Genomic DNA, 20,668 nt, shown 5'->3' with positions numbered 1-20,668 from the left:
AGCTAACAGCCCAGCAGAAAATGCACTTCAAGTATTTCACATGATGAGAAGCTCTTGCACGGCATGAGCGCTGCTATTGGACAGCTCCTACACTTTAACACAGGGCCAATGACCTGACGAATACACAAATTATTGCCTTTATCTTAAATTCTCTAACCTTTCCTGTTTTTCAGCCACGTATTAAGTAGCATTTTTCTATCTAGAAAAGCAATCAGTATTACACTGAATGGGGATTAGTGCAATAGGATAAACTAAGTCATACGACAGCTGTTTCTTAATTAAATCCAGCAAGTATCTGTAACATCAAACAGCTACTAACCACTGAATTACAGCACACAGACTCCCAAGCCACCATTCTAAGAAGAGTAGCTCTACATTTATTATTTTTTAATTTTGCAAAAGGAAAAGCCTTCATAAGGAGGCTAGGTAATTTTTCAGGGTAAATGAATAGCCAAGGCTAAATAGCTGTAAACCTAGCATCTTAAAATTATCTTGATCTTCAGTTTCCAAAGTCTGTTAAAATACATCTTAAACTTAAGACCTCCCTAATTTCAGACTTTCCTTCATAGCATGGGGCATATTACACAGGAAACAGCCTTAGAACACTTACAGTCTATATTGCTAATAACACTGTACTGAAAGTATAGGAAAAGTAGAACTAGATGTGACTCATACTCTATATGTTTCTCATGACTTTTTTTTACATGATTGTGTAAATTCCACTTAATTCAACTCAGAAAACTATCCTTTGAAACAAAGCTATGCTAAAAGTTCAGGATATCTAAGAAATTTATTTCTATTTAAAATTAATTAATTTTTACACTAAATGATTTTACAATTGGGGTGTTGCTTAGTTTTGTCTCGTTTAGTTTTTATTTCAGAACTGTCTAATTCTGCTCATTGGTATCCAGCAAAGTTGTATGCCAGAAGAATTCCTTATTTCATATCATTAAAGCAAAAAATTACTCCATTAACTGTATTATTTCAGTGTTTTCAAATGAAAATGTTCAAATATTCTTTCCAAAAAGACTATAGATGTCAAAAGACAGGCTGGCACTGAAGCAAACTGGTTCAATGAGAAGTGCCTGTTCTTGAGACACTTTCTGGGGTTTTTTACAGCTATAGCACACACACTCTGCTTTTCATGGGTTTAAAATTTAAGTGATATGACTGAAAAATTTCATATGGTATACTAATTTTGAGTGAGCTTGTTTCAACCCAATACTAGAAACCAATTTTTTAAAAAAGATATTAAGTAATTTAGTGACTCCTGAAAATCCTCACTTTCCTCCTCCCCTGTCCACTCAAAACAGGATAACCTAAAACAAGGGTTGAAACAGAAACTACATTAATTCAGATTTAGAAAAGAGATACTTAAAAGTTTAAAGAGAGAAGATCTTTATTACTGCATTAGTACAGTAATAAAGGTACATTAGGAGACACTGTTCATTTTCCACTTTTCACAGCCCTTAAATCCACATTCCATAATAAAGCTCAGCACCCAGGCAGAAACTGAGGGCTTGTACTGAAATGTACAGAGTACATTTCAGTACACAGTCTAGAGGAAGTAAAAGTGCTTCCTCAATGAGAGATTAAGTATTTACTCTTTTCCAAATAAACTAATTAAAACCAGACTTACTGCAATTAGTTAGGCAATGTTTCCACATCACTCTACAATTAAAACACCCATTGTAAGGAAGCTTGGAAAGAATTCTGTATTTCAGTTGCTCAAGAACATTTGTCAAAATAAGATTGTGATCTTCTTTTCGAGTAGGCGTCACCATCACTCATTTGCAGAAAGCCCTTGAGGAAATTCCTCTAGCTACAGAAGTTCCTCTTTTACAGGAGGAATAGGACCATGCAGAGGATTTTTGTATTATTATTATTATTATTATATAAATACTTTATAGACATGACTTTCACTCTAGTAGCTCATAGCAAAATTGATACTATGACAAATTTAAAAACCCTGCATATATATGAAAATCTTGTCTAAGTCAAAGTTACATGTTTTCAACCTTAGAGAAGTGCACCTCATTAGAGTAGATGCCTCTGGAGATGCACTTACTTTAGCATGTTAAAAGTAAATTTAATTTTATTATTTTCCCTACCTAACCGAGCTTAACTTACTTTTACACTCAAAATTTGACTCTTCTTGAAAGCTTTTCACCTGCTTATTTAATTCTAGACTTAATTTAGTCAGATTTTTCTTGGATAGGAAATCTCATTCTAGACTTATGCCTCCAGAAAAACAAAGAATAAACAAAAACCTGAACAGGAAGGCCTGTTACAATTGCTCTCAGAGTAAAAGGAGGAAAATAGTTGGTTAAGCAGTTGCTGGAGGGGCCAAAAACAGAGTTATGTTCTATGGCAGGTTGAGGCAAGCGAACACAGTAGCTGGTGACCCCATGGCAAGTAAAAAAAGGAAGCCTCTACTCTCTGTAGAAGGACTATAACTCAACTGCAAAGGAAGAGGCCTGACAGCTCCTGAGGCACACAACTCAGCTCTGGCACTCTCTATGCCTACTACAGGCAGAGCAGAGCACACCACGTACTTACCTACTTCTGTGAACCAAAAAGAAGAGGGAAATGCGGAGGGTAGAAGAAACAGTACATAGGAAATAAATAATGATACTGCAATCTTATGGGTGATCAGTAAATCCTAATACCACTATGCTGATAGTACAGAACATAATGCCACACCCAACACTAGCCAGAAGTCTACACACTGCCATTTGTGACATTTGATGAGAACAAGTGAAGGACAAAGGCTACAAACAGTGACTTGAAAGACAAGAGTTTAGTTTTTGCTTTTGTCAAACTTGGCAACTATATCTTCTATAAAGTTTCATCACGAGTCACTGCACCTCAATTTACTATCTTCCTTGTCTACAATCACTTCATGAAAAATAACAGCAAATATATACTGGGATTATACTGCAAGAAACACCTGCAAAGAAGGGATTTGATTCTTCCAGAAGCATTTCTAACAGGGGTTTGAGCACATCTGGCCTATTCCACCCGTTACCTTCATCAAGTTGTCTAAAGGAAAACATAAAACTCAGGGTGGTCAAAACAAAGTTGAAGTGAGTAGAAGAGAAAACAGAGAATTGGCAATGAGTACTCATTTAGTACAAACATATTGTGATGTGAGAGTATGGAAAGAAGATCAGTGACAGAAAGCTGAGTAATAAACAAAAGAAACTAGATTTGCTGATTCATACGTGTGAGTTTGACCTTCCTAATATCTTGGGCAAGAATATGTCCCAAACTGCAACATTGAAAGGCATCCATATAATCAGTCTGTTCAGCAAGAAGAGAGATAAAAGCACAATTCCATTTTTGGAAAAGAAGCCATGGGGTACAGTCACATAACAGGATGAAAAGCTTTCCATTCTCACAGCTGAGGAGAATGTTCAACAGCAGCCGAACATTTGCAGTCATAAAGATTAGCTTAAGGGATAAATCCAATTTAAGTGATACAAGAAAAAAAGAACACATTTTAAAAAAGAGCCTAGAATGTGACATTTACAGATCTACAACCTCTTTTCGTTGGGGAGAAAGGTGTGGGTATCTTTTTTTTTTTCAATTGTGTGTATATTTGCATGAGTACATTGGTAAGCAACAATTCAAAAGTTCAAAACTGCTGTATCACATAAACATAAATACAAACATACCCTTCTTTCCTTCCATGCACCCTTCCACCCTTCTTTACTTCCATGCAATTGGAAAAACCAACTTACTTTTTCCTTGGTCCTCAGTTCATTAAATATCTGCTGAATTTCCAATTTCCAGTCATCTTGCATAGAGTGGAAGGACTCTTGAGGCATTTCAGTCATAACTGCCCCTTCAATGGCAGTAAGCTGTTCAAGAATTAAGGCAAACGATGGTCGGATATGAGGGTCCTGCTCCCAGCATTCTAGAATTTATCAAAATCCCGTCAGTTTGTAAGAGCACATAGAACTTTTTGAAGAGCTACGTGAATTTCAAGTTACTTGCAACTGCATTTCAAATTCTAATGTGTTCTCTTTACCTGCAAGACATCCCCAGTTCTGTCTCAATTTACAGAGGTGACATCCGCCTACCTGTATTCAGAGGATTGGTTTTGTATTAATAGTAATTTTTTGGTCTATTTTTAGCAATTTGCTAATTTGCTAATGAATGAACAATGATTCAACAGCTTAATTGCTAATGAATGCCAATAATTAAATGAATTAGCAAAACTAGCAATATTGAATGGAAGAAATAAATAAAAAGGTAGAAAAATTCACTAAACACAAGGAAACAGCCATTAGCAAGCAATGTTTATTTCTCTCTAAAATTTTTCCAAAACATTTTAGACGCTCATGAAGAAACAATGAAAAAAAAAAAAGGTATTTGCAATTGTTCCTCTTGGGATTTTAATCTATCTTGTATTAATCCATAGTAGTATCCCATAATTTATGAAATTTAATGCAATTTCAGAGTAGAGAAAAATCTGTGAAATCAGAGCACAAACCATACTGTTGCTACTGAAAAACTTATATGCAACATTAACACTGTATGCCTCCCTGAGAAACACACCAACTCTCTGTGACACCAGATTGCTGTGTAAAGAAAAACAAAATACCTGGTACACAGCACACTATCAAAGGAGGTACATATTTGGCAATCCATGATTATTTTATACCCCCAAAACATAACTATTTAAAAACATAAGAAGAAACAACGTGGATACCTTTCATTAGTTTTGCAAATGGTTCAGGGCAGGTGGATGGGATGGGCAAAGTGAGCTTATTGACAGCTACTCCATAAGCCACAGCGAGGCCATCAATGCCACGGTAAGGAACCTCTCCTGTAAGCAGTTCCCACAGCAACACTCCGTAGCTACAAAAGGTAATTTTTTAAACAGTTATTTTCTGAGAAAGAAACAGCAAGAACACATGAAAACACAAACAAGTATCTGTCCAACCAGGTACTCAAATTCATGAGGATTTCCCAGTCAAAGGTGAATGCCTTTAAGTCAGCTCTACTTTTGTCATTGTGCACCTTTCCAGTTATAGTGATTAAGCAAATTGGGTGCAACTTTAAGACTGGCTCACACTCTTATTCAAAATAGAAGCCTGAAGCCACTTCTACAGAAATGCTAGTTTCACATAAATCTGACTTACAATAGGAAGTCTGAATGACAGGAACACAAGCAAACTTCTCCCCACAAAAAAACCCCAAAAAACAATAAAAAGAAATCCTCAGCAGAGCATTCAGGCCATTCCCCCTTCCAAATATTTCACAGTAATTTACCTAGAGGGACATATTTTTTTCTTTTTTAAAAAGTGGTAGTAAAAATTATAGAAAACTCCCATCTTTATCTGGAAGTTTGAATTTCTAATCCCATTATGTATATATGAAGGCCAGTGAACTTGTCATGTCCCACTGAAGATACAACAAGACTGAGAAATTATTTCATGCACACACATGGAATTTCTCCATATTAGAAAAAATTCCACCCACAAAATCCAAGCAAAACAACATTGTTTTCAGCAAAAGGTGGTGGCATGAAGAGATCTTTTCTCAGTGTCAGGTACAGAAATCAAGAATCACGGGAATTCCTATTACAGTGACAACAACCATTAGAACTTCTGCAATGCTTTCCATTCAAAGAAGAGCTGGGTGTTGCTTTTACCTTCTTTGGGTTTGTATGCCCAGTGCTTGGCTTATTCAAATTATTCAAGCCCCTAGAAGAGCTGGGTGTTGCTTTTACCTTCTTTGGGTTTGTATGCCCAGTGCTTGGCTTATTCAAATTATTCAAGGCCCTACAAAGGGCAGGGACAGCACCCTGGTTGCTGTGGCTCTAGAGCTCCTATTCTACCACCACTGAAATGACAGCTTTCAGTCATTTTTGTGGAAGTGGGAATTACTCCTTTCAGCATGTTAGCCCAAAGTGGACTTTATGACTGGATTTGGTTTTTGTTCCTTTCTTCACCCCCCATGCCCCCTCCACTTCTCTTCTTGCCAGGGAACCACTACCAGTAGAACAAGGATACAAAGGACAACCTATTGCTGCTTTTGAATAGTAAAGTGAGCAGGCAAAGGAAAAAACAGAATACAAACTATTGCTCTTGCCTTTCTCTCCAAGTGTGCAAAGAAACCACCTGCAAGTTTTGCAGGACTAGACTGAACTCTCCAACATGAGAAGAAAAGCATTCTGCACTAAGGCAGTGACGGCTATGCACTCAGAAATGACACCTCAAGGGGAGGTGTCAGATGAAACAGAGAGAAGAACACACACCAGTCAAGGTTTTCTATCACTGTCTGCTTAATGAGAAGTTAGTCAGTCTATTATACAACACCTTACAACATCACTTTAATAAATAATAACACAGCAAACTACACAATAGCAGCACAGATATCAGCAGTCCTTTGTTATCTATGGTCTGTTTGTCTGAGAATTTTTGCATCTCGTAAAATCTTAAAAACTAACAAATTTATAGGGCTAACACTTCATCAAAAGTTGAAGAAAACAGTCTGCACCTGCAGCCAGAAGAAAAGGAGTTAAAGTCGTAGGCCTCTGAACAATTTGTTCTTGATTTTTCTAGTCTAATTTCTGCATTTGCTTGTATACTCAAAAAAGGCTAGAATAATGAATTCCAATTTGCTTTAAAACAGTAGTATTCTGACCATAATGAATACAACACTTCCTGTGGTACATACGCATTTTATGCCTGATGGAGTAATTTTCTTGAACTACAGCTCATCTGTGTCTTTGGAGAAAGCATTAAAAAAATCTCTCAGCAAGTACAGACTGTTCTAAATTAATTTCCTTGTTCAGACTATTCCATAGATATTTTAGCATGAACTCTGAAGATAAGCAAAACATTAACTAAAAGAAGTTATAAAAAAGTTGTCACACTATTAGCTTTAGTTGTATTTACAATTCAAGCCTTTAACTTTAAAGAGCACTCAACAGTGCCAAGAAGGTGGTTGCAAAGTTTTAAACAGACCAACACATTAACAGCCTTTTAATGAAAGCAGTCAAGTACCAAGAGCCAGGATTATGGGGGAAAAATTGCAAGGAGGAAGCCTAAAGACATTATGGTCTTGATACACTGGAGTTTTTAACTACTTCAGCATAGTAGCTTTTAACTACTACTAGGGAGATACTAATCTGCCATTATCTAGGAAAACAACTACTTTTTAAGTCTCTCAGTTACACAAGTAGCTACTTAGTGTATTAAATTTCACCAGCTCACATACAATTGTCTTACACATATAGCCTGAGCTTCTAAGAAACAGCTGTTTTTTAAAGAGCAAAAGCCATGTCCCTTTCCATAATCAGCAAAAGGCAAAGCCACAACCGTGTAATTGAAATACATATTTTCAAACCACAGAAATGAATACACCTCCAAAACTATGTTAAGTATTTTCATTATTAAAATAATTTTTCCTTCAATCAAATGTTATTTAAGCCTTACTATATCTCACTTCAGTGAAAACTTACAAATTTTACACACTTTAGGAGCTGAAAATCTAAAGGTAAGGTTCTCAAAGTTTATTTTACTCTACAATCCATCCTCTAGAGCAGAGGTCACTAAGCACTAAGCACTGCTACATTAATCACTTCACATTTATACAAATCTTCCAGGCAAAAGCAACTGCTAATAGTGCTTTACAGTAGATGCCTCCTGGCTTTGCCAAGGGCTTGTACTACCAGGACACACATTACTCTAAAGACCATTGCTGAAGCACACCATCAGCACTTGGAAATCCGTGGGCATATTTGCACTTTCAGGCTCCACACAAAACCAATACTGACACACCACTCAGAAATGTGTGATGATTCATGGAAGGGTAGGGTTGGAAGAGTAGAATTGGGTAGGGTTGGAAGAGTAGAATTCTTGTTTGGGAATTTGGAAGCATGTGCCAGAGTAAAATAAACAGAGTAGCTGAAGCTCTGGTCTGGAAAGCAAAAGGGTACACGTGCAGGGCCTGGAAAGTACTAGTTCTGCTATCTAGGATGACACCTGAGAACATACAGCCTGGAAGGCTCTGCATGAAAATACTCCCACAACATTTCCAAGCACTGGCAGATTCTGGAAGACTAACTGGAAGTGTAAGTTGCCTCAACTTGAACAGCCTCAATTGCTCTCTTTTTTCCTAATAGGAGGTCTGCAGATTTCATTCAGAGCCTCAGCACTCAGTATCTGTAACTGAGATTTAGAAATTTGCTAAAACATTTTGTGTTCCTGTCTTAAAGAGACCCATATACTTAAATTGGTAACCTGAAGGCTTTTTAAAACAAAAACCACTCCTGTAACCACGATATTCTTTATTTGCTTTTCTTTTAAAGAAAGAGTAAAGATAAGCAACAGAACAGATCAAGGTGCAGTGAGCAGAAAATGTTTAGAAGCTAAGAAGGTCTAAACTATACTGCAAAACACAGCCTTTCTACTTAAAAACCTCTCCTGTTAGACTTCCATCATTGAACTAAATACTTACATTTTTACAAGAGAGGCGTGCAGAAGAGAAGGCGAAGAAGAGAAATACTGTAGGTTCCAAAAATGTAAACTAATGTTGCAGCAGAATATAAAATAATTGCACCAAAGCATACCCCCTCAGATACCTAAAATCACAGCAACAAGACTGGACAGGACCTGTAATTAAGCATGGAATACAGCTGATTAGGGAAACGCCTACACCCAACCTCCATCCCGCAAAAGAAAAAAAAAAAAGAAAAAAGTAAGAAAGAATGGAAAAAACCAAAAAAAAGAATGAGGCCAAAGATGTTTCCCAACTGGGCATCAGCTGAGACTAATGCAAACAGAATTGGTTTAGAGACAAGACAAATGAGTGTCACAAAACAGCAGTGCAGATACAGAATCATCACAAGAATACCAAAAGTATTACTTCATGCTGTATAATATCATGCATTTAAGCAAAACAGGACCCTATTTAAGAATTATACAATCCAGAACATGCATAAAGCAGCAGGAGCAAACAGATTAAAGTCCTCCTTTCCTTCCCCAAACAGCTATCTTGGACCCTTCAGAGCAAAGATAGCAAAAAGAAAGGAAATGCAGATTTTTCAAGGTGGGGCACAGCAGCTTTTAGAGCCTATTGTGCAATCACTGCTTTTCTGCACTCACAAACCAGAACTAAATTAAAGCTTAAATTACCTTTCTACACTACATGTACCCCACACTACACCACTCAAAAACAGAATCACTAGTGAGAGCCATATTATTTATATTATCCACAATAACATCTTAAATGAGAAATTCACAAATTTAACACAGGGCATTTCCCACCTTTAAAATTAGAGAGCAAGTTAAAACAAATTTGTGCTGAATATACTTTCCTTAATCCAGCTACTGGAAGCAAAATCTCTGTAAACATAGAAGCTTCAACCTAGTATTAACGTTTACACACAACCACATTCCAGATTCCTAAAACCAGCATTAATTCAAATTAACACTTGGCAAAGTTCTGGTTTGAACCTTATTAATCAGTCATATAAGGCAATAATTGGTTGGTCCCATTTTTAAGCAGATTGAGAGTTTTCAGACATCTAATCTAAAATAAACCTACAAAATGAGATCAATCATACAATAATGTATCAAGAGCATACAGTTATTTATATTAAGACTCCAGAGAAACACTTGGGTATATTAACTAACAAATATTTTAAGAACTTGCTTTAAAAAAAAGTATTCTTTGTTTTCCCTCTTCTGCCCCCTGTTTGTAAATAATGGATAATAAAAGGTATAACAACTGAAATAGATACTTTAAAATGTGTTTGTTTATTAGAAGAGCTATACTAGCCATATGTTGAGGCACTAACCACCAAAAAAAAAATTCTGTCAAAACCCTCAACACAGTTCCATTGAACATAGTCTTCAGCAGAAAAACTTCTTACCTCCAAATATCACTTCCTTTAGAAAACATGGAGGACTTGATAACTTCTGGAGCCATCCATGCATAAGTTCCTGCTGCACTCATTTTGGTTGTTCTGTGCCACTCTCTAGCCAGACCAAAGTCTGTAATCTTCAGAGTTTTATTACAAATGTCATCATGCTCCATCTTCTCCAGCAATAAAACTGCAAAAAGATTGAGTTTGCAAATTAATGCAATGGCAATAAAAAATACATTTCTGTTATTAATTTCACATACAACTTGCATTGCACAGATAATTGTCTACTTTTAGTGTTGAGAAAATATTATTGCAATTTTTATTAGCATGAAAATGTTTTTTGATAATTTTAAGCTATTCCAAGCTACAGAAGCAAGAAACATCTACAGTGTCATGAGCTTTTTATGCAGGAGCATATATTATTATGCTAAAAATATATATTAAAATAAATCATTATTTTTATGTACGAGCATATAATAAATTAGCACAACAATACACTGGAGATGGAAAGTAAATCAGATAATTTAAGTAAACCCAGAATCCTAATAATCCCAGATGATGACAGACTGTCAGAAAATTATCCACTTTGTAACAAAATTCTGGAATAATAAAATCAGAAGCAGTACTAAACAAAAACCAAATGTTAAGAATTCTTATAAAAGAATGATAAAACAAAGCAGTATTATGTCACAGTATAAAATCCATCCTTAATAGTGCACTCCATCCTGACCCCTATTCATCTCTGAAAGCCTGTAACAACTGAAAGAGGCGAGGGGATGGACACGAGCAGGATACTCAAAACAACAGAACCACAGTACAAGGAATGGTTAACAGACAAGAAGCCTTTTCCTAGCCATCCCCTAGGAAAAGAAACATTTACAAACAAAAATCTATATAACAATGCCTTGTTAATGAAGAAAACTAGACATAATAATTGTTCAAAGTTTCTCACTACATGAAATGGACACCACTGGGTAAAACTGGCAGATGAGAATCAAACACGTGTCAGTCATTCACACAACACACAGGTGAACTTTGCAACAAGATTTTGAACTTTGGAATTCTTGGCATGGTATGTGAATATTATTATTTATCATAGATTTAAAAAGCATCTCCACAAATTCACACAAGTCAACTTGATATAGGGAATTTATATAAAAAAAAGTTAGTTTAGTTTCATGAAATCCCTGGGCCACAAATCAGAACAAAGTTGGGAAACTATGCCAGGGAAATTAGTTTGCCTTAGGAGTTCCCTGCTGGCAACAGGCCACTGGACTTGGATCCAGTCCCTTTTACATTATACACACTGCACCTTCATGAATGTTAAGGAGTAAGTTATCCTGTTTTTGCTGTTGCATCCTACAGTGCCTGACTTGTTCATGAGGCAACATTATTGGCAGAGTTGTAGCACCTCTTCAGGAAACAGTGTTACAAGAACAGAAGTAGGTAATTGTGTTGGAGCTCACAAGCAGAGAGATAACTGATGGAAAGGAATCAAAATTTTAACACACCGTAATTTAAATTCCATATTCAGTTCCTCTGTCACTGTTTGAGAGAGAGAGCAACTGTCAGTTTTAACTTTCTGTTAAAATGATCTCCTGGGACAAAGACCAAAAATTAAACCATATCTAAGAAGCATAAATGTGTGGTTTCTACCTGTATGTAGAGCAAAACACAGTACAGGAAACCCATTAACAAAAAAGCAGATAAAGACTTACCCTCCCTTACAGAAGAAAAACTGATGACCTCGCACTTGCAATTGAAAGAAATAATTCTTACTGGTAGAGATTAACTCTTACAAATATTTCAAAAATTACATCAAATCCAGATAAAAGGAAAAGAACCCACATTCCTTTTTCAATAAGCTTCTTAACAGAGCAAGAAAAATGAAGGCCAAAATGGTACAGACAAACCAAGAACTCACCAATGAGAACCACCAGAATAGGTTAAATTCATGCAAGTTTTTATACTTTTATACTTGAATCAAAGACCTATTGTTTGCTGTTCAATTTCAAACATGTTCAGCAGAATTCCTGACATTCCTTGTCAGTCAATGTGACCGAAACCAAAAACAGTCAGTCTTGCAAAAGGTAATAACTGGCACGTGACCAAGTTTCATCCTACAAAGGGACAACATTTCTTAGCAGTTCAAACTTCCCTTTCCGGCTGGTAGCCAGGCAAACAATACCACACACACATTGCTTAGCAGCTGGGCAGTAAAAATGCTCAGCATAGCTGAGTAGCACTCTGTAAGAGCTTACCTTGGAGTAGCCTAGCAACCTTCACTATAGCATCCTTCTGCCTCTTCCAGAGCTTCCTGGCCCTTGCTGGTTGCTAAACTGGGAGAAACTATTTTGTGATCACCAGTTTGCCCTGTTAACTCAGCATCTTCCTTGCTTCCTTTTCCAAACCTTTAAATTGTCTTTTCTTGCTCCAATGTTAAGTTGGGCAAGAGCCAGTTTAACACTTTTGGGTTTACTTCAATGTTTTTCAGACTTTTTATTTTCCACGAAGAATGAAGTTCACACTTACATTCTAGCTTTGCTCCTGGCAAGCACAGCCCAAAATATTTAGATGTGCAAAGACTATTTGAAAACAAAACCCACCAACACCCACAGATTAGATCAGGTATGCAGAAATGCAGGAAAATCTTATGTGCTCACTTATTTACATGTAAGTAGGACATAGGATAAGGATATTTATCTAACACCCTGTTCATTTTTACATAAGCAAAACCAGATACTATGTTTCTGAATGCTTCAAAATCGAAGGAGATAAAGTTTGGGCCAAATCCTCTACGCAGATCCTAATCCCAAACATTTCAGCCAGAAATTAAAAAATGACCAAGTAATCTAAGGCTGCATATGATTTCTGCCAGCAACACCATTTTCAACTAAATTCTGAGTTACTACATCTCTCTTTGTGACTCTACCTTTCAGCAATGAGATCAAAGGGAAAGCAAATTTATTAACACCATAGAGCAAAGTCTTGGGTGACATATAACAGGCACTCCTTGAATATATGAGACACTGCATGCCCAGAAATATTTACAGCAGGGCAACAAAGAGATGTTATTTTCAATAATTCCTGAAATATAAATTAATGAGTTAAAGATAAAAGCCAGGCAAGTCAGAGAGAGAAATGAAGTGCTGTGCAGTAAACTGTGGTAGATAAAAAGTGGTAGATAAGATACTTAGAATCATAAAGGTTGGAAAAAAACTTCAAGATCATCAAGTCCAACCTTTGACCAAACAGCACCATGTCAACTAAACCACAGCACTAAGTACATCCACTCATTTCTAGAACATCTGCAGAGATGGTGACTCCACCACCTCCCTGGGCAGCACAGTCAGAAGGTAGTGCCCACTCTAAGAAAGAACTGACCATCATACTAAAATATTTGCAAGTTTGCCTAAGATCATAAAATCTATAGCTACAAGAAAGAGATGAAGGAAGAAGAAATGCCTGGCTGTTCTGGCTAATGGAAAACTAGCAAGCTATATGAAGCTGTGCAAGTAGTTCAATTCTAAAAATCACTGAAGAAGGCTTAGTTCAGTAGAAACAGGGAGCAATCAATAGAATTTTACAAAGTGTAACACCTCATACGAAATATTGAATGACTAAACCTGCACATGCATGTCCAATACCAGGAACTGAAGCAGACATAGAAAACAGAATAGTTAGGATCTAGTAAATGTCTTTTATATAGATAAAATCAGAAGAGCTTGTCCTTTTTGCTACGCTAAACAAAGGTTTAGAGAAATTATGAGAACAGAAGTTACCTGTACCTAACAACAGAATGCAGACCTACAGCACTGGTGCTCTTAACAACAAAATATTTTCCTAGGTGCTCTGGCTGGTCCATCTTACAGGTACACTTCTGATTAAACTCAGTTCTAGATCTGGAGCTATCAGCGTAAGGAATTTTATTGCCTATTTTCTCCTATCCCCATTTCGGACCTCTACAGTGTAAAGCAGAGTTCACTCCTCAAAAAAGAAGCAAGATCAAACACACATTCCTGTTAAACCTAATGGTCCCTGAAGCAGTACTGCCATTAATCTTTCTTGCTTTCTGCACTATCATTGTTATAGCTGGAATATTTTTTTACCAATCTTATGGCACAATGCAAATATTTCATGGTGTAACAGTATGCAGGTAAGATGTTTTGCACACTCTTAGAAACCAAAATCTAACACTTTGCCATGGAGCCCGCCACTACTTCCCAAGTCAGTGCTCCTCTAATTAAAACAGACCCAGCAACAATTCTTTGCCACACCACTACTGCTTCCATACAAGGTGATCTTAGTCAAGAAAGGCACAGAATTTAAGCTTGAAAAGGACACACAGGTCCCAGGAAAATGCCCCTCAAATGCTCCCATTTGCCACTCCTTTTCCTGTACCATTCCCATTCCATCAGTCCCATCTCCAAACTCTCCACACAGGCAGTAAAGCCCTTTTTGAGGTGAGCAAAAGGTGAGATATACATAAAGTAGCAAACCATGTCTAGCCAGAGTTGAACAGCAACTGCATTCTCTGTTTGTTTGAGCTTGGGTTGAAATTTTATTGGGGAAAAGGAAAAAATAAGCAAGAGCCTACATATAGACCGATAAGCCAGCAGAACAGAGCACATTTAGACAAACCAGATTCGTGGGGGTGCACATCTGCCAAACTCAGGTACAGAATGACATCTGCAGTGCTACTTTCAAGACTAAGCTGAAAGCCTAGAGAAGAACCAGAAGTACTAACTGAAATTGCACCAACTTTGTTTAAAGCATAATTCTGAATAAAAGGCTTACATTCCTGCCTCAGCTTCTCTCTTTTTTTATTTGTTAATATAGTTTAAGAAGCAGAATTTACAGTAAGCATGAGGGAGGCCTGGACAGACATTTAAGGCAAGACATCTAGGAAACTTATACCAAGAACTAAGCTCTTCAATGCTACTCTTTTAATGCAGGTTATTTCCTGTGGTGTTTTCTTTTTGTTTCTAAGTACATATAGATTGTATTTCTCCAACTAATCTAGCCAAAGTTCCCATTTAAGACAACACTTCAGTTGAATTTTTTTTTTAAATCCTAAGACTTCATACAGTTAAAGTCAGTTTCATTGCATGAACAATGCATTCCAGTGTTTTCAGGTGACTTTTCTCAGTTACCATACATATGAAATAAGTGAAAAAGGTATTCTGAGAGAAGCCAAGGCAAAGGATGGAACACCTTTTCAGTAGTTTAAATGTACTGAATTCAAACTACCTTCTAATACTTGAACTTAAAAAAGAAACATCCTGAAGTCCATTCTATCCCTCCTATCATCTTTGTACTTTCTATTACACCCCCTTTATATTACCTATTTTGTTAGTACTAAAAATAAAACATTAAGCAACCTTATTTTCCCAAGTTATTCAATTGCTACCAACCATTTCTTGCTACTTTATGTGCAGTTTGCTAAACAGGTGACTATCATGGGCTTTGCAAATCTAAGCTATTTAATACTACAGCAATTTAAGTTACTATGATTATAGGTACAAATGCCTACATATCCACTACGTTTACCACCCATGATAAAGTCATTCTTAGAGAATACCATAAAGGAAAGAAAGTTGTTATGCTGTACAACTCTACTTGCAAATAGAGATTGTCCAGACAATGCTGCTACTGTCTCTGTTCCCCCTGCACCCAGTCAGTTCCCTCTCCAGCTGTTTGCAAGCAAATCTGGTTCCTGTTGGTTCACTAAATCAACATGCAACAAAACCAGCAGGGTGACCTCGCATCTTTATCTGGGGACTGACAGGCAGAAAAAAACCTTATTAAATGTTGCATATTCAATTAATGAAACACAATACCTTGTCCATATTAAGAGACCCACCTCCATGATTTGGAATTGTTATTTGGCTCCAAACGTAACTGGATATTAAAATTTCAACATTGCTTGTAGAAGCCATATCTAGGTTTTAAACTGCAGATTAATCACCATAGTAAAAAAATTAGGTGTGCAAACCACAACTTAAATATGTCAGTGAAAACATTAACTGATCAGAAACTCTTCTGTCCATAAAAAAGTTGATACTTTTGCCCATGAAACACTACTCCTTAAATACCTTCCTTTTCTCCCGTGGGCTCTCAGGATGGGTTCTGCTATCTCTGCAGCTAATATCTGTCAGATTGTGACTGTCTCACTGGATTAAGTTCAGAGGTCACCATCAGCAAGGGAATTTTATCCTTTGAACAGTGATTACATATGCAGGAGACTTTTTTATTCTATGGATACTGTGCTCCTCTATTATCTATGTCCCTTTACAGCAGGCATATAACCAGTTCCTAATTTTCACACAACTGAAAGGAGCAGTTTGTTCTTAAATGCATTTCTCTAAAAATACCCAGCTTAAAAAAAACCAAAACCAACAACCCAAAAAATGTACCTCAAAGGAGCCAACAGATACTAAAAAAAAAAAAAATAAAAAAAATTATCCTGAACAAAGTGTTCCCCATTGGAAAGCCAAAACAAGACACAACATGACAGAAAAAGTCCTTGACATCATGAACTGACAAATACACATGAACCTCATAAGAAAAGCCCAACCCACAGTAGGATATATGGCAAAAGAAAAGCACCAAAGGTTGAGAATGACTAGGAGTCACCTTCCTCACCTGCCTTTCTGAAGAAAATGGAGGGAAATAAAAGGAAAGAGAGGAAAACGGACAAGAGATTTCAACAGCTCCAACACACCTTGCATCACCATTTTTTGCTTCCCCTTTACTTCTTTAATAACTATTATTAAAGCAACTTTAGGCAAATGGAAACTTGAGAGAAAGAAGCCGTTTTAACAAGTTATTGGCACAGACTACAGATGCTGCAAGTTAGTTTACTGCATGCCATTTGTGCTTCACTTGCTCTTCAGATATGTCTGTAATGCAAAACAGAATTTTCTATTGTGCTGTAAGAGGAAGTACTAGAGGTAACAAGCATTTATAATTAGACATTCAAATAATCATAATTTAAACACTAGATCAGCAGTAAATTCTGAAAAATGTAGGATTTGGATACTACATCAGCAAAAACTCAAAAGCAGACTGGACACCAAACATTCTCAAGTTGCCTTTAATAAAATGTTACACTTAATTCTATTTAAAAACTAAATTTAAGAAAAAACAACCTCATTAAAGCAATTCCTCCATAATTTTACAATTGCATGGAAATCAGTCACTACTGAAACTTAGCTTTAAAACTCAAAACACTCAGTTGTGTTCTATCTACCAGGAACTTCCTCAGTTATTTGAAACAGCAATTACTTTCTTTGCTTGCTGTTTTTAAAAGGCAACTCTGAAGCAAAAAAACCCCAAAAATAGAAACAAAAAGAAGTGACCAAAATGGAGGCAGATGAGAAGGACAACAGCTAGGCTGTGAATTCCTGAGTTAGATAATGTTCTAGTTTCAAACTCAGCAGAATAAAGTGGCTCTGAATCCATTCCTAAAAGTACACAATCTTTTTTATGGAAGTGATTTATTTTTTTAAGGAACTTCATCCTAGTCTTAAAAAAACCACAAAATATAAGGCAAACTAAAGCTATTACGTTCAAACTGCATAAAAAGTCTTTGTCAACATATAATATATCAGGTACAGTTTCCTCCAAGAGAAACTCGGAGAAAACATTAATTTCCTGCCTAACCCAAATTTAAGACCTGGCCATTCCCTAAATCAATATATGTCACACAACATACAGAATTTACCAGGCAAGGCAAGATGAGGTTTTTAATCTCACAAATGACATCCAGGGGCAAGAGCTGACACATGTTACCTTCCTTCAGAACTAACAATATAAGTTATCTATCATCAGTCAAATCATCTTTTCAATATTGTGTTTTGAAGCTATGAATATTTCATTCAAATTTGGATTTATAGTTATTTTTTTGAAGTCAATAGAGCATGACTGGATGCAGTTTGATATTTCAAGCTAATCAGAAGAATACACAGCTTCTGAGTACACGGAAGTATTTACATAGTTGGCATACTTTTCCTGATCATAACACATTACACTCCGCAATTATGAACTTCCTTGTTGCTTTATTTCTTGTGACTTATCTCAAGGCGCATTTGATGTGTTGAAATTAGAATATTTAATACAAAAAAAAGAGTCACATAAAAATAAAATAAAGTTTAATAGAAATAGATAAATACATACCTTAAAAATTAAAAAGACATTCTACTTTTAAAGGTGACTTACTAGCAAAGCTGAAGTAAAGAGGTGTAGTCTGATGTCACAACAAAGACAGAAGGAACCTGCTGCCACTGAAATACCGTAACCTCCTCTTCATTGACAGCCCCTCACCATCTACAGCTTTTCCCCCCAAGGCTGAGTCTAGCAGCTGGGTAGTCTTGGGAGACTCAACCAGCCAGATAGCCCAGCAGGAAATAAAGCCTGCAAATAAACCAGCTTAGAGTAGTTTCCTGCTGTATCTCTACAACATTTTAACCTGACCTACTGACCACACAGGCAGAGACTGAGATGTGTAGATTTGGCTGACGGGTGGGAGGTGGGTGGGGAAGCCTCCTCATGCTTCACAGGAATCCCTGTGGCACCTGTTGCAACAAGTGCGAAGTCAAGCAACACAAACAGGTCAACCCTTTTACATCCAGTTTTAGTCAGAGATTTAAAGATAGAATCCAGCTTTGCTATGTTTTTTCCATTATAAAATCACCTTTGACGAAATCTACTATTGGAAAGAGCCCATTGAATAAACCAAAATCAGAAAAAACTCCTGGATCCTCTTTGAAGATGCCAACTGCTATGAATCCACATTCTGGTCATAGATACTTGGTTAGGTTTAGTCATTGAGTTATAATCTCATCAGTTAACATGAAACCCTGTACAACAATTTGTATGAGGAATCTTAATAGGTTACACTTGATAAAGAATTTTTAGGCTGTTTATTTTTTAAAGAATATTTGAAAGAGTCTTGCTGTTTTAACAAAAAATAAAAAAGCCAAACAACTTGTTACCTAGCAAACAAAGCAGAAAAAATTAGACAATTTTTAAATCCACTTTTTAAAAAATACATTTAAATGCATTTTCAAGAACAGCAAAGTAAAAAAACCTTATTTTGAAATGAGAACTCTGCAAATTTGACAGTGCTGTCCTTCTCTTCAGAAGAGAAAATGAAAGGGTAAGCTGATTGTTTGTCTCAATAGTGTAACATTAAGCAATGAGCTTAAAAGTACAATATTTTTCCTTTCTACATAATACAGGAGGAAATAAAAGCAATTAACTTCAGGAAGAACAGTGGCATCTAATCCTAATAGGTGAGAAAATCACAAAAGTGCCTGAACATTGAGAACTAAAATATAACCAGTTCCAAGGGTTAACTTGTCCCATAATGAACCACAGCAATGAAGCATTTACTCCTACATTTTTGAGAGGGAGGGCTGACTTATCAGCTCCGAGTTAATAGTACACCTGCCAAAACACAGATTTTAGTCACTGTGAAGAGAACAAAGAATGATTATGTAGCCAACACTGGCATGTCTAGGACTGATTTAACTGGAGCTATGACCCCCACCCCACACAAAAAAGGTTAAAGCTGGCAGGAAGCTCCAAGGAGGAAGAATACTTCTGTGGTGACATTATATATATATGGAATTTTCCTAATTTACCATATTTAATCCATGAATTTAACATGCAGTAAGAGGGTTAAAATTTAAACATGCATTTATTTTCAGTGACTGGATTGAGGTAGGCTCTTAGTAACATGGTCAAGCAAGGTAAAAGTGATGAAATGTAGTTTAAAGCTGTCAATTCAGGAATGTAAGTTACATCAGTTGTTATTTTTGTACGGCTCATGAATATAGACAGCCAAGTAATTTGGTATTTATCTGTTTTTATCTATGTATCATGTGTATTTATGTTTACTTCAATGTCCTAATTTTGCTTCTAATAAACAAAACAACCCCAAAGCTCAAAAAAAAAAAAAAAAAAAAAGAAAAATATCTGCATTTTTAGAAGCATTGTTACTGAAAGTTATTGAAACAAATTTTAATGCCTTAAATTTTAACAAATAATCAGAAATAAATTTCAAGGTCAGAAATTACCCTATGCTGCACCCACTCCTTGCAAATGTTTATCATACAAGGTCATTCTGTTTCAGAACTTGCAACACTGAAGCAACTTTAGAAGAAAGCTCATACTCAGTGGTAAGAAAACTTACAGATTGCAAACAAAAAGCCATTCTCTTCTAAGGTCAAAAAAAAACACAAAACAGCATTCAACATCCAAATACGGTTCAGTGATGTGTTACTTCTCTATTCTTTTAGGTTGCAGAACATTTTTGTGGAACTTTTAATATTTGCTAAGAGGGTCCAAAGACATGCCCTGTCCCTGTAGCTCTCATGGGGATGGGAGAATAATCTGTAACTGAAAACTCAGTTATAGCTCAATTTCTTCTCATGCTTGGATAACACCAACAATGTCTAAATTTCAACCACACTTTGCAGTTTGCTTATTTAAGTACAATACCTCATTTACGAAGTGTTATGGTCAGCAGTTAAAATTATTTTTCGCTGTTTAGAGGAATGAACAAAATTGTATAAGTATTTTAACAACTAATGAGAGGTGTTTAGCTGTCTGTTTTTCTATTAACCTGGGTGGAAATAGGTTGCTTGCTCAGTACAAATTTCAGACGCAAAAAAGTATATGAGCCTATTTTAGGGTACCAGCTTTAAAAAAAAAATGAGCCAAATAATGCTTGAAGTCTTCTTTAATACACAAATACGAAAAACGCTATAATCCAAA

General features: G+C 36.2%; 1 protein-coding gene across 1 annotated transcript in view; it reads right to left on the bottom strand.

The window, feature by feature from the left end:
• MAP3K21 (mitogen-activated protein kinase kinase kinase 21) overlaps positions 1–20,668 on the bottom strand; it is a 40,240-nt gene that overhangs the window by 12,868 nt on the left and 6,704 nt on the right. The window contains exons 2-4 of the mRNA XM_058020674.1: positions 9,893–10,073; positions 4,718–4,866; positions 3,744–3,919 (exon numbers count right to left, since the gene is read on the bottom strand). Coding sequence (XP_057876657.1) covers positions 3,744–3,919; positions 4,718–4,866; positions 9,893–10,073 — 506 coding nt within the window. The remainder of the gene's footprint in view (positions 1–3,743; positions 3,920–4,717; positions 4,867–9,892; positions 10,074–20,668) is intronic.

The sequence above is a fragment of the Melospiza georgiana genome, chromosome 3 (assembly GCF_028018845.1).
Source record: "Melospiza georgiana isolate bMelGeo1 chromosome 3, bMelGeo1.pri, whole genome shotgun sequence".
NCBI lineage: Eukaryota > Metazoa > Chordata > Aves > Passeriformes > Passerellidae > Melospiza > Melospiza georgiana.
This window is presented reverse-complemented; position numbering and strand designations above follow the sequence as displayed.